The sequence below is a fragment of the Pseudophryne corroboree genome, chromosome 4, assembly GCF_028390025.1.
Source record: "Pseudophryne corroboree isolate aPseCor3 chromosome 4, aPseCor3.hap2, whole genome shotgun sequence".
NCBI lineage: Eukaryota > Metazoa > Chordata > Amphibia > Anura > Myobatrachidae > Pseudophryne > Pseudophryne corroboree.
Window position 1 is genome coordinate 131,454,755 of NC_086447.1, and position 13,117 is coordinate 131,467,871.

Consider the following 13,117-nt stretch of genomic DNA (forward strand, 5'->3'; position numbering starts at 1 on the left):
TCTATGGGCCTAAAATTAGGCTCCATTAAGATACAGATCTCGGCTCTGTCGATTTTCTTCCAGAAAGAATTAGCTTCAGTACCTGAAGTTCAGACATTGTAAAAGGAGTGCTGCATATTCAGCCCCCGGTTGTGCCTCCAGTGGCACCTTGGGATCTCAACGTGGTGTTGAGTTTCTTAAAATCACATTGGTTTGAACCACTAAAAACCGTGGATCTAAAATATCTCACGTTGAAAGTGGTCATGTTATTGGCCTTGGTTTAGGCCAGGCGTGTATCAGAATTGGCGGCTTTGTCATATAAAAGTCCTTATCTGATTTTCCATATGGATAGGGCAGAATTGAGGACTCGTCCCCAGTTTCTCCCTAAGGTGGTATCAGCTTTTCACTTGAACCAACCTATTGTGGTGCCTGCGGCTACTAGGGACTTGGAGGATTCCAAGTTACTGGACGTAGTCAGGGCCTTGAAAAATTATGTTTCCAGGACGGCTAGAGTCAGGAAAATTGACTCGCTATTTATCCTGTATGCACCCAACAGGCTGGGTGCTCCTGCTTCTAAGCAGACTATCGTTTGCTGGATCTGTGACACGATTCAGCAGGCGCATTCTGCGGCTGGACTGCCGCATCCTAAATCGGTGAAAGCCCATTCCACAGGGAAGGTGGGCTCATCTTGGGCGGATGCCCGAGGGGTCTCGGCTTTACAACTTTGCCGAGCTGTTACTTGGTCAGGGGCAAACACGTTTGCAAAATTCTACAAATTTGATACCCTGGCTGAGGAGGACCTTGAGTTCTCTCATTCGGTGCTGCAGAGTCATCCGCACTCTCCCGCCCGTTTGGGAGCTTTGGTATAATCCCCATGGTCCTTTCGGAGTTCCCAGCATCCACTAGGACGTCAGAGAAAATAAGATTTTACTCACCGGTAAATCTATTTCTCGTAGTCCGTAGTGGATGCTGGGCGCCCATCCCAAGTGCGGATTGTCTGCAATACTTGTAAATAGTTATTGCTAACTAAAGGGTTATTGTTGAGCCATCTGTTGAGAGGCTCAGTTGTTTTCATACTGTCAAACTGGATATAGTATCACGAGTTGTACGGTGTGATTGGTGTGGCTGGTATGAGTCTTACCCGGGATTCAAAATCCTTCCTTATTATGTCAGCTCGTCCGGGCACAGTGTCCTAACTGAGGCTTGGAGGAGGGTCATAGTGGGAGGAGCCAGTGCACACCAGGTAGTCATAAATCTTTCTAGAGTGCCCAGCCTCCTTCGGAGCCCGCTATTCCCCCATGGTCCTTTCGGAGTGCCCAGCATCCACTACGGACTACGAGAAATAGATTTACCGGTGAGTAAAATCTTGTTTTTTCTGTCATCCTCTGCTGTACACTGGGACAGTGGGTGGAGCTAAGGAGCCGGCACCAAAAGCGTTAAAGATTAAATCGGCAGCAGCACAGACTCCTTCTCCTCTATACCCCACCCCCTGCCTTCAGTAGCCAGTTTTTCTTTACATGCCCAAGGAGCTGGGCACGTTTCAGCGGCCTCTGCAGCTGTCGAGTTTATTATTTTATTTTTCTCTAACGTCCTAGTGGATGCTGGGAACTCCAAAAGGACCATGGGGAATAGCGGGCTCCGAAGGAGGCTGGGCACTCTAGAAAGATTTAGGACTACCTGGTGTGCACTGGCTCCTCCCACCATGACCCTCCTCCAAGCCTCAGTTAGATTTTGTGCCCGGCCGAGGTTGGATGCACACTAGGGGCTCTCCTGAGCTCTTAGAAGAAAGATAGTCTTAGGTTTATTATTTTCAGTGAGACCTGCTGGCAACAGGCTCACTGCAGCGAGGGACCTCGGGGAGAAGAAGCGAACTCGCCTGCTTGCAGCCGGATTGGGCTTCTTAGGCTACTGGACACCATTAGCTCCAGAGGGATCGACCGCAGGCCCAGCCTTGATGTTCGGTCCCGGAGCCGCGCCGCCGTCCCCCTTACAGAGCCAGAAGCAAGAAGATGGTCCGGAAAATCGGCGGCATGAAGACATCAGTCTTCACCAAGGTAGCGCACAGCACTGCAGCTGTGCGCCATTGCTCCTCTCACACTTCACACTCCGGTCACTGAGGGTGCAGGGCGCTGGGGGGGGGCGCCCTGAGGCAGCAATAAAAACACCTTGGCTGGCAAAAATACCTCAATATATAGCCCCAGGGGCTATATATGAGGTAAATACCCCTGCCAGATTCCATAAAAAAGCGGGAGAATAGGCCGCGGAAAAGGGGCGGAGCTATCTCCCTCAGCACACTGGGCGCCATTTTCCCTCACAGTTCCGCTGGAAGGAAGCTCCCTGGTTCTCCCCTGCAGACTACTCTACAGAAAAGGGTAAAAAAGAGAGAGGGGGGGGGCATTTAATTTGGCGCAGTATATAGTTATATTAAAAAAAAGCAGCTATAAGGGACATAACTCAGTTAGTCCCTGCCTTATATAGCGCTCTGGTGTGTGCTGGCATACTCTCACTCTGTCCCCCCAAAGGGCTTTTGTGGGTCCTGTCCTCTATATAGAGCATTCCCTGTGTGTGTGGAGTGTGTCGGTACGGCTGTGTCGACATGTTTGATGAGGATAATGAGGTGGAGGCGGAGCAGATGCCTTTAGAAAGGATGTCACCATGTGCTTATGGAAAGAAATGAGTGCACGTATAGACTCATTACATAAGAAATTTGACGACATGCCGACTGCTGGACAGCCGAGTTCTCAGCTCGTGCCTGTCCAGGTGTCTCAAAAGTCATCAGGGGCTCTGAAACGCCCGCTATCTCAGATGGTACAAGTAGATGTCGACACGGATACTGACACCAGTGTCGACGACGATGAGTCAAATTTAATGCCCATTAAGGCCATTCACTGCATGATTGAGGCAATGAAAGAGGTGTTAAATATCTCTGATTCACATCCAGGTACCACAAAAAAGGGTATTATGTTTGGGGAGAAAAAACTACCTGTAGTTTTTCCCCCGTCAGATGAATTAAATTAAGTGTGTGAAGAAGCGTGGGCTTCCCCTGATAAGAAATTGGTAATTCCTAAGAAGGTACTAATGGCGTTCCTTTTCCCGCCAGAGGATAGGTTACGTTGGGAAACACCTCCTAGGGTGGATAAAGCGCTCACACGTTTGTCTAAAAAGGTGGCACTACCGTCTCAGGATACGGCCGCCCTTAAGGAACCTGCTGATAGAAAGCAGGAGGCGATCCTGAAGTCTGTATATACACACTCAGGCATTATACTTAGACCAGCTATTGCGTCAGCATGGATGTGCAGTGCTGCCGCTGCGTGGTCGGATAAACTGTCAGAAAATATTGACACACTAGACAGAGACACGATTCTGCTAACAATTGACCATATCAAAGACTCAGTCTTATATGTGAGAGATGCACAGAGGGAAGTCTGCCGGCTGGCATCTAAAATAAGTGCATTGTCCATCTCTGCTAGGAGATGCTTATGGACTCGCCAGTGGACTGGAGATGCAGATTCCAAAAGGCACGGTGGGGGCCCGCCTCATGAATTTCAGCGATCAGTGGGCTCGCTCACAGGTGGATCCCTCAAATAGTATCTCAGGGGTACAAGCTGGAATTCGAGGCGACTCCACCCCACCGGTTCCTAAAATCTGCCTTGCCGATTGCTCCCTCAGGCAGGGAGGCGGTGCTAGCTGCGATTCACAAGCTGTATTCCCAGCAGGTGATAATCAAGGTACCCCTACTTCAACAGGGCCGGGGTTACTATTCCACACTATTTGCGGTGCCGAAACCGGACGGTTCGGTGAGACCCATTTTAAATTTGAAATCCTTGAACACATACATAAAAAAATTCAAGTTCAAGATGGAATCGCTCAGGGCGGTTATTGCAAGCCTGGAGGAGGGGGATTACATGGTATCCCTGGACATCAAGGATGCTTACCTGCATGTCCCCATTTACCATCCTCACCAGGAGTACCTCAGATTTGTGGTACAGGATTGCCATTACCAATTCCAGACGCTGCCGTTTGGACTCTCCACGGCACCGAGGGTATTTACCAAGGTTATGGCGGAAATGATGATACTCCTTCGAAAAAAGGGAGTTTTAATTATCCCATACTTGGACGATCTCCTAATAAAGGCACGATCCAAGGAACAGTTGTTAGTGGGAGTGGCACTATCTCAGGAAGTGCTGCGCCAGCACGGCTGGATTCTGAATATCCCAAAGTCACAGCTGGTCCCGACGACACGTCTAATGTTCCTGGGAATGATTCTGGACACAGTCCAGAAAAAAGTGTTTCTCCCGGAGGAGAAAGCCAGGGAGTTGTCTTCTCTAGTCAGAACTATGGTCAAGTCAGGAGACTTCCCTTCACATAAATATTCTGGAACTAAGGGCCATTTACAATGCCCTAAGTCAAGCAAAATCCCTGCTCCTACACCAGCCGGTGCTGATCCAGTCAGACAACATCACGGCAGTCGCCCATGTGAATCGACAGGGCGGCACAAGAAGCAGGATGGCAATGGCAGAAGCCACAAGGATTCTCCGATGGGCGGAAAATCATGTACTAGCACTGTCAGCAGTGTTCATCCCGGGAGTGGACAACTGGGAAGCAGACTTTCTCAGCAGGCACGACCTCCACCCGGGAGAGTGGGGACTTCATCCAGAAGTCTTCCAAATGATTGTAAATCAGTGGGGTCGTCCACAGGTGGACATGATGGCGTCCCGCCTAAACAAAAAACTAGAGAGGTATTGCGCCAGGTCAAGAGACCCTCAGGCGATAGCTGTGGACGCTCTAGTGACACCGTGGGTGTACCAGTCAGTTTGTGTTCCCTCCTCTACCTCTCATACCAAAGGTATTGAGAATAATAAGAAAGCGAGGTGTAAACACAATTCTCATGGTTCCGGATTGGCCAAGAAGAGCGTGGTACCCGGAACTTCAAGAGATGATCTCAGAGGACCCGTGGTCTCTGCCGCTCAGACAAGACCTGCTACAGCAGGGGCCCTGTCTGTTCCAAGACTTACCGCGGCTGCGTTTGACGGCATGGCGGTTGAACGCCGGATCCTGAAGGAAAAGGGCATTCCGGAGGAAGTCATTCCTATGCTTATTAAAGCTAGGAAAGAGGTTACAGCAAATCATTATCACTGCATATGGCGGAAGTATGTTGCATGGTGTGAGGCCGAAAAGGCCCCAACAGAGGAATTTCAACTAGGTCGTTTTCTGCATTTCCTGCAAGCAGGAGTGAATATGGGCCTAAAACTAGGCTCCATTAAAGTACAGATCTCGGCTCTGTCGATTTTCTTTCAAAAAGAACTAGCTTCAGTACCTGAAGTTCAGACATTTGTGAAAGGAGTGCTGCATATTCAGCCCCCATTTGTGCCTCCTGTGGCACCTTGGGATCTCAACGTGATGTTGAGTTTCTTAAAATCACATTGGTTTGAGCCACTAAAAACCGTGGCTCTGAAATATCTCACGTGGAAAGTGGTCATGTTATTGGCTTTGGCTTCAGCCAGGCGTGTGTCAGAATGGGCGGCTTTATCATGTAAAAGCCCTTATCTGATTTTCCATATGGATAGGGCAGAATTGAGGACTCATCCCCAATTTCTCCCAAAGGTGGTGTCCGCGTTTCACCTGAACCAGCCTATTGGGGTGCCTGCGGCTACTAGGGACTTGGAGGACTCCAAGTTGCTAGACGTTGTCAGGGCCCTGAAAATATATGTTTCCAGGACGGGAAAATCTGACTCGCTGTTTATCCTGTATGCACCCAACAAGCTGGGTGCTCCTGCTTCTAAGCAGACTATTGCTCGCTGGATTTGTAGTACAATTCAGCTTGCTCATTCTGTGGCAGGCCTGCCACAGCCAAAATCTGTAAATGCCCATTCCACTAGGAAGGTGGGCTCATCTTGGGCGGCTGCCCGAGGGGTCTCGGCTTTACAACTTTGCCGAGCAGCTACTTGGTCAGGGGCAAACACGTTTGCAAAATTCTACAAATTTGATACCCTGGCTAAGGAGGACCTGGAGTTCTCTCATTCGGTGCTGCAGAGTCATCCGCACTCTCCCGCCCGTTTGGGAGCTTTGGTATAATCCCCATGGTCCTTTCGGAGTTCCCAGCATCCACTAGGACGTTAGAGAAAATAAGAATTTACTCACCGGTAATTCTATTTCTCGTAGTCCGTAGTGGATGCTGGGCGCCCATCCCAAGTGCGGTTTATCTGCAATACTTGTACATAGTTATTGTTAACTAAATCGGGTTATTGTTGAGCCATCTGTTGAGAGGCTCAGTTGTTTCATACTGTTAACTGGGATTCATGTCACGAGTTGTACGGTGTGATTGGTGTGGCTGGTATGAGTCTTACCCGGGATTCAAAATCCTTCCTTATTGTGTACGCTCGTCCGGGCACAGTGTCCTAACTGAGGCTTGGAGGAGGGTCATGGTGGGAGGAGCCAGTGCACACCAGGTAGTCCTAAATCTTTCTAGAGTGCCCAGCCTCCTTCGGAGCCCGCTATTCCCTATGGTCCTTTCGGAGTTCCCAGCATCCACTACGGACTACGAGAAATAGAATTACCGGTGAGTAAATTCTTATTGTAACCTCTTTTTACTTTTTAAGTAAGCAGCGTTCTCACTGACCGCTCCATCCCCTGCTGCGGTGGCCGGCGCATTTGGCTCATCTGTCAGTGACACCGGCTGGTCCCAGGACAGCAGCAGGGACCCAGCAGCGGCTGAAGCACTGGGGCAGGTAAGATGCTCCGCACACTGCAGGGTGCTGGTACACAGCGGCGATCCCCCTCCGGTTAGGGAGGCCACCGGAGGGGATGGCAGTGGGCACCCGGTCTTCTCTGCGCACCCACTCGACCACCAGGGACATTATTGCAACGAGACGCCATTGGAAACGGCAGCAAGTCCCTGGGAGTCGGCCATAGGGGGGAGCCATTGTCCATTTGTCTCCTCCCCCACCCTTTTGGCACGCTCCCTTTCACAGGGTTACAGCTGCTCAGAATGGGTCCCTGCACTCTCCCTATAGGCGGCCATTTTAGTTACCTACAGCCCATTCTAGTCTAGGGTTGCCGCCTCATCCTGTTAATTCTGGACACACATTAATTACAGGTTCTGTGGTTGATTAAAACCAGGTGAAATGGAGTCTTGAAGTCAGACAGCTACAGAACCTGTGTAATTAATGTGTCCAGAATTAAAGGGATGAGGTGGCAACTCTACATTCTACTATGAAGCAGTAGGTTAAGGTGTGAGGGTTTAGGCAAGTCCCTCATAGGGTTGCTTTCCCTCCAAGTCTGTTGAGACGCTCTCCTTCAGGGGAGACCTGTAGTGCCTATTCAACAGACTAGTGGCCACAGGTTTTCAGGACTTACACTTAATATAGTTAAGTACCATGCCTATCTGCACTGACTGTTATTTCTATTCAGTCCATCCCTGATAGGACTGTAAGCTTATCTGTTAAGTGTGAGGCTAGACCAGAATGACTATGGAGAGTGCAGATGCCTCCCAGGAACTATACCTCACTACCTGGTGCTAGGTATAGGCGCTGGGAGAGGAGCGGATCTCTGCGCCCCCTCTCCCTATGTTGTAAACGGGTGAATCCATTTGCACGGCCAATTCAACCCGAGAATAACCCTTCTTATTACCCGGGTTGAATTACCGGGTCAGACGACCCGGGAATTCTCTAAGGCCCCTTTTACGTCTCACACTGACCCGTGTCGATACCGGATTATTTTTGTGATGTGAAAGGGGTATTATGTATATGGTGGGTACAGGTATGGTAAACTACTGCTACAGTTCCTTATTCTGTAGTTACTCAAAAAAAGTATATGAGAGACTAGGACACCATGTATATTATAACATTAGCCTCACAGTTCAGTGCCACTTTTGTGCCCTCTGTGGCTTATACCATGTCTACTCACCTGAAGTAGAGAGAACTTACATCAGTTATACAGTAACTGTGTGGCTTCAAGTATAATGTTGGACTACATATGTATTTTGTACATACGCTACGTAGTTAACTATCACACAATAATAGTGGGTATGTTAACGTTCTAAATAACCCTACATAAGGTCCTTATTGTCAAGCTGAGTCCTTGGGTTCAGTTCTGAGCAGGTTTTCTCCAGACAGCCCCCTACTCTTTAGGAGGCCATCTCCTTAACCAACCTGTGTTCCTGTGGAGCAGTATGTTACCTTTATTCCCAAATATAGCTGATGCTTTGTACATTACGGTGGAATAGCATATTCTCTCCGGGCTTGTGTGGTTTTTTAACATATTATACTATGAGCAAATGTTTTATGTGTATTTACACTTACTTATCTGGTCTGCTAAGGAAGTCCATACCCTTATTCGAGGTGGGTTTCAAGAACTCCATTTTAGGGATACTTTTTCACTGATTATACACTAGTTGACATGCAGCGCCAAGCCTTGCTGAGCTTTTAACCACACCATTCCCTTTGAATGGAGTGGGTGCGAGTCCAGGACGGATGTGCATTTTTGGTATACAGGCGGTCATGGCAGCCAAGCTGCATTTTTACTGTGTAAGCCACGATGAACGTGGCTACATCGGTAGGCTCATGTCCAGATTGCTTGATACAAGGAACATAAAGGCTCATGTACGATGTGCATTTTATAGAAGGGTATTCACTACTTTCAGTGCTGTGCCCATTAGAGCAATAGACCATTGTAGTCCCTTGATTGTACCCTGGTCACGTTACAATATTAATGCTGTGTACTTCTCATGCTACCATTGACGTTATATTTTCTTGTTTGTGGTGGCCAGGTCCTAACGTGAAAAGTGCAGCAGTGTTCAGATACTGTCACTGATTGTTTCCCTGGTCTGGCAGCACAGCATCGCATTTTAGGTGCTAATACCTCACCGCGTAACTGTGTATATGTGTGCGAGGAGGTAACCGCTGTGTTAGGCCCCTCTTTTACGAAGTATGAATGAATAAAGGCGACAGTGGTAATCTACACAGATCTATTATTGCTTGCAGTATATCAGGTTACGGCACCCTTAGGCCTCTTGTCTCTTACACAGTTCTAAGGCCTGTCTTTTCCTTTGGCCTAGTGTATGTTCTAGTAAACAGACAAATTGCATTGTCTCTACTTCCCTCCCTATATACACTACCTACCTCCTGGCTCTGATAAGGTTGGTTAAGATGGATGACCTGTAGTACATCATCCACCAGGCAGGGTGGTTCAGTAGCTTGCTATGGTCCTGGCAAATCTTCCCTGTAATAAGTATTATTGCTGAAGGTGCTAAATCCAGAATTGGGCCTTCTCCCTATAACATCTCTGGAGTCCTCAGTGTTTGGTAGACAGCGGCCGGGTGGTCGATCCTGTACCATTCTGTACCATGGAGTCTTGGGTTAACATATCCATTAGTCTTATGTGGGCAGTTCTCCATATACACCCTCAGGATCCTTGACTGGGCTAGTGTATAAGCCGTTATGTAATACGCTCACCAGGCAGCGTGGCTTCCGTAAACCTCTAGCTATGTTGCCCAATTCTATTTTCGGGCCTAATCTTCATATCTGATAAGTCCAGGGCTGTCTGCTGTGCAGCTTACATCCCCTACTCTATTCCTCTGATGTCCTCCTCTGTGGAGTTTCTCACTAGATCCTCTCTGTGTTACTATCATGTGTTGTTGTGGGGGTTCTTCTGTCTTTACGGGACTCTACATCTTGTAGTCCCATAGGTCATCTGTCCCTTCCTCTCTCCCTCCTTGGAGAAGCCTATGGTATAATAGGATACTTTGTTCCCACCTGACTGGACGGATCCAGCCATAGCCATCGGTTTTGTCCAGTAGTGGCACTGTCCATCTCATGTATGGATTCCTCTCACCTCTGGATTACCCACTTTTCCAACCACAATTTCACCTCACGGGCTTGTCTTTGGGTCCGTTTCCCCGTTATTGCGGATCCACAGTCTCCTTGGTGTTCTATTCGCTGTGGTGAAGTTTGCTCTTCCTCTACCCGTCCATGCACCGGCTTAACTGGTATGCGGTGCTATGGTCCTACCCAAGAGTTTTATACTAGTGCCAGAGTGCACATCTATTTTTTGCCCGGAATCTGGGGTCACTGCGGTCTCCTCATTGAGAGATGGTGGCTCTCCTTGAGCAGAAAACCAAGTATGGCTTCTGTGTCTGGTAGATGTTTACCTGTTCTAAATTGTGTCCTTTGGATTGCATGTGGATTGGGGTTGAGTCTCTTTGGATCTTTCCTTCCGAAGACATCTGAGCCTGTCCCATCACATTTTCTTTGCTAGTTAGTCTGCCGCACAGTATTATCCATGGAATGCTTTCTCAGCAAGCCTCCTGTCCAGTCTTCTAGTTGTCAGAAGAAAGTTATCTCTTCCTTTTATAGAACATGGATTATGCAGCTGTTGTTCCCTTGGATTTGGAGATTCTTGGGTCGTTTCTGTCCGCATTTTCTACCAGGTCCATGACAACTCAGTCGCAGGTCACTAGAGGGATATTGGTCTTTCCTCTACCTTTTTGTTGTGCGGACCGGTTCCAGCATTGGTTATTGGGCTCCCACTTGATTAGTGGGTGCCTCCTCTGGGCAGAGTCCCTGCAAAGAGCAGCATTACCAGGCCTCTTGGTGGCCCTCTTCTCTATTTATTTACATCAGCTTCTTCCTGTTGGATTCCTTCGCTTCTAGAGATACTAGTCTTGGCGATGGGTCTTCCTCGCAGCACAGGAGCGTTCCCTCCCATACAGGGACAGATTTAGGACGTCCCACTGTCCCAGTGTACACCAGAGGATGATAGAAAAAAATGGATTTTTGTCTTACCTGTAAAATTCTTTTTTCTGAATCCATGGTGTACACTGGGCGCCCGCCCTCACTCCCCTGGCTGGCTGGGGGGTTGTTTTCAGACATACATTTTAGATCACGTTGTTCTATTATTTGTGCCATGACTTTTCCTCCTCTTCTCCTCCTATTTCCTGTCTTTGGGCTTATTAGTATTAACTAGCTGAAGGCAGGTGGTGGGGTATAGGGGAGGAGGAGCCTGTGCTGCTGGTGATTTAATATTAACTCTTTTTGTGCTGGCTCCTTAGCTCCACCTCTACACCCACTGTCCAGTGTACACCATGGATTCAGAAAAAAAAATATTTTACAGGTAAGACAAAAATCTATCGTCTTACCTGTAAATCTTATTAAATCGTTTTATTATCTATGTAGTCTCTCCACTGGAAGTAATTATAAAGGACAGCTGTGGAGCTATTTGAAATAAGGATGACTTGGTTTATGTCTTCTTGGCAGAATGTGGAAATGTTAAGCAGCATGGACTCCGCTCCTGTACGTATAGTGAAGCCTTTCCCGTCCTCCCAACCCACCACCAGACTGCAACAAGTGCCAGTCGTGCCAACCTCTGCCAAAGGCGACCATCAAAGAATGGACACCATCCAGGAGGACCCCAGCACAGACTCTCACCTTGAAGACCAGTTTGAGGAGAATCCCTTCCCCAACAGCGGTTCCCCTGCCAAATCTTTTGAGGACCTCACAGACCACCCTGTCACCAGGAGCGAGAAGGCCTCATCCTTTAAACTGCAGCGGCAAGGACGTGTGGACAGCAAGGAGACTGAGTGCTGATACACCCTATGTCCTCCTTCTCTGCCAATCATTATATTATAACGTGAAGACAATCAAGTGATGAACCATTACAGCAACTATCCAGACTATTATGTCCCCATTTCTGAGATTGACAGATGTTGTATATAATTAATATTTTTTGCAATTTTAGTGTTTAGTATGCCTAAACCGGGAAAAAAAGCTTTTTACAGGGAAAGCATTCGAAGATGTTCTAAGCTTATATTTATGCTTATAAGCAGCCATAGTTAGTGACGTTTTAGGTTTTGTTACAGTGGGTAGTTGCTTAAAGTTCCATATTTTTATGGTTGTTTACTTGGAATAATGACTTCCAATGGGTGGAGGTTTCCACAGTGTTCGGTCATCTAGCCTTTCTCAGGAAGTCTGCGGGGAATGCTGTATTTTGTTAAGGTACTTACATTATAACCAAGTTGTGTTAAAATCAAAGTAACTTATTTATTGAGTCCTTTGGGAACATCCATCAGCACCTGAGATGGGCACTTTCATGAGACAGATGCCTCTTGCTTTAGACATAAGCCAATACGCTCTTCTCCTGTAAACCAGGGTCTTTATACCATTTGCACTATGTGACCGCTCCAAAGTGATAAACCATTTAACTGTTCTGAATAATCAGTGGGACAGTCAGTGCTTGGCAGCTGCCATATACTGTGAGAATATAGCCTTAATTCAGTAGGAAACCATGACCTTCACTATATCACTACTGCTTGTTACAGAATAGATGGGCTGCACCTGACATTAGATTAGTGAATTTATAGGCTGTAGTTACTAGATTATTCATAGCCAAGAAAATGTAGTTCTGTAATTGTCTGGCATGCTTTACACTTGGATGCCGCTCTCTTCTGGAGTACCTAATATCATTCAGTAACTTGTACTTAAGGAATTGTGATGTACTGAGGCTCTGATGTAATGTCATGCTTTTGTGCTGGTCAATGCTTACTAGTGAAGCCTAACTTCCAAATCCACATTTATGTGCCTGATCCACTTACAGAGACATGAGTGATATTATTATGGTAAAGAATGTGAAAACTTTCAAACTGGTTGCCACAAATGTCCTACATAACTATATTTATACCTTAGGGGCTACGTCTGCCTGTGGGGATTTTATATTTTGTGAGATCATCTTATAGAATCACAGCAGTAACCAAACGCCTGCTTGGGTAATGTGACTCACAAATAAAAATCTAAATGTTGTTACATTGTCTATGTATCAGTCATCGGTGTGACTTGTGTTCTTATACCTATGAGATCATGTCTGTGCTCAAGATAAGACTACTTGTGTGTTTTTTGCTTTGAATAGATCACTGCTCCTGATCTATTTACATGTTCAGTTATTTCAGCCCAGTTGATTTGCTTCCAGGTTAGTGATTCGGGGTGTGCAGAGTTTTATTGTGCTCCTTTTATTTCATAAATCGCTTAGTGAGGTGGTTGTGGGAACAAAAAGCACTGCATTATCAATTTAAAAAAAAAAAAAAAAAAAAACCTAAGAAAAATCTAAAAATAAATCTTATATACACTGCTCAAAAAATAAAGGGTACACT

General features: G+C 47.0%; 1 protein-coding gene across 3 annotated transcripts in view; it reads left to right on the forward strand.

The window, feature by feature from the left end:
- ADAM17 (ADAM metallopeptidase domain 17) overlaps positions 1–12,784 on the forward strand; it is a 214,795-nt gene extending 202,011 nt beyond the window's left edge. For all 3 annotated transcript variants that reach the window (XM_063915438.1, XM_063915437.1, XM_063915436.1), the window contains exon 20: positions 11,232–12,784. In XM_063915438.1, coding sequence (XP_063771508.1) covers positions 11,232–11,561 — 330 coding nt within the window. In that variant the 3' untranslated portion in view covers positions 11,562–12,784. The remainder of the gene's footprint in view (positions 1–11,231) is intronic.
- The last annotated feature ends 333 nt before the right edge of the window (positions 12,785–13,117 follow it).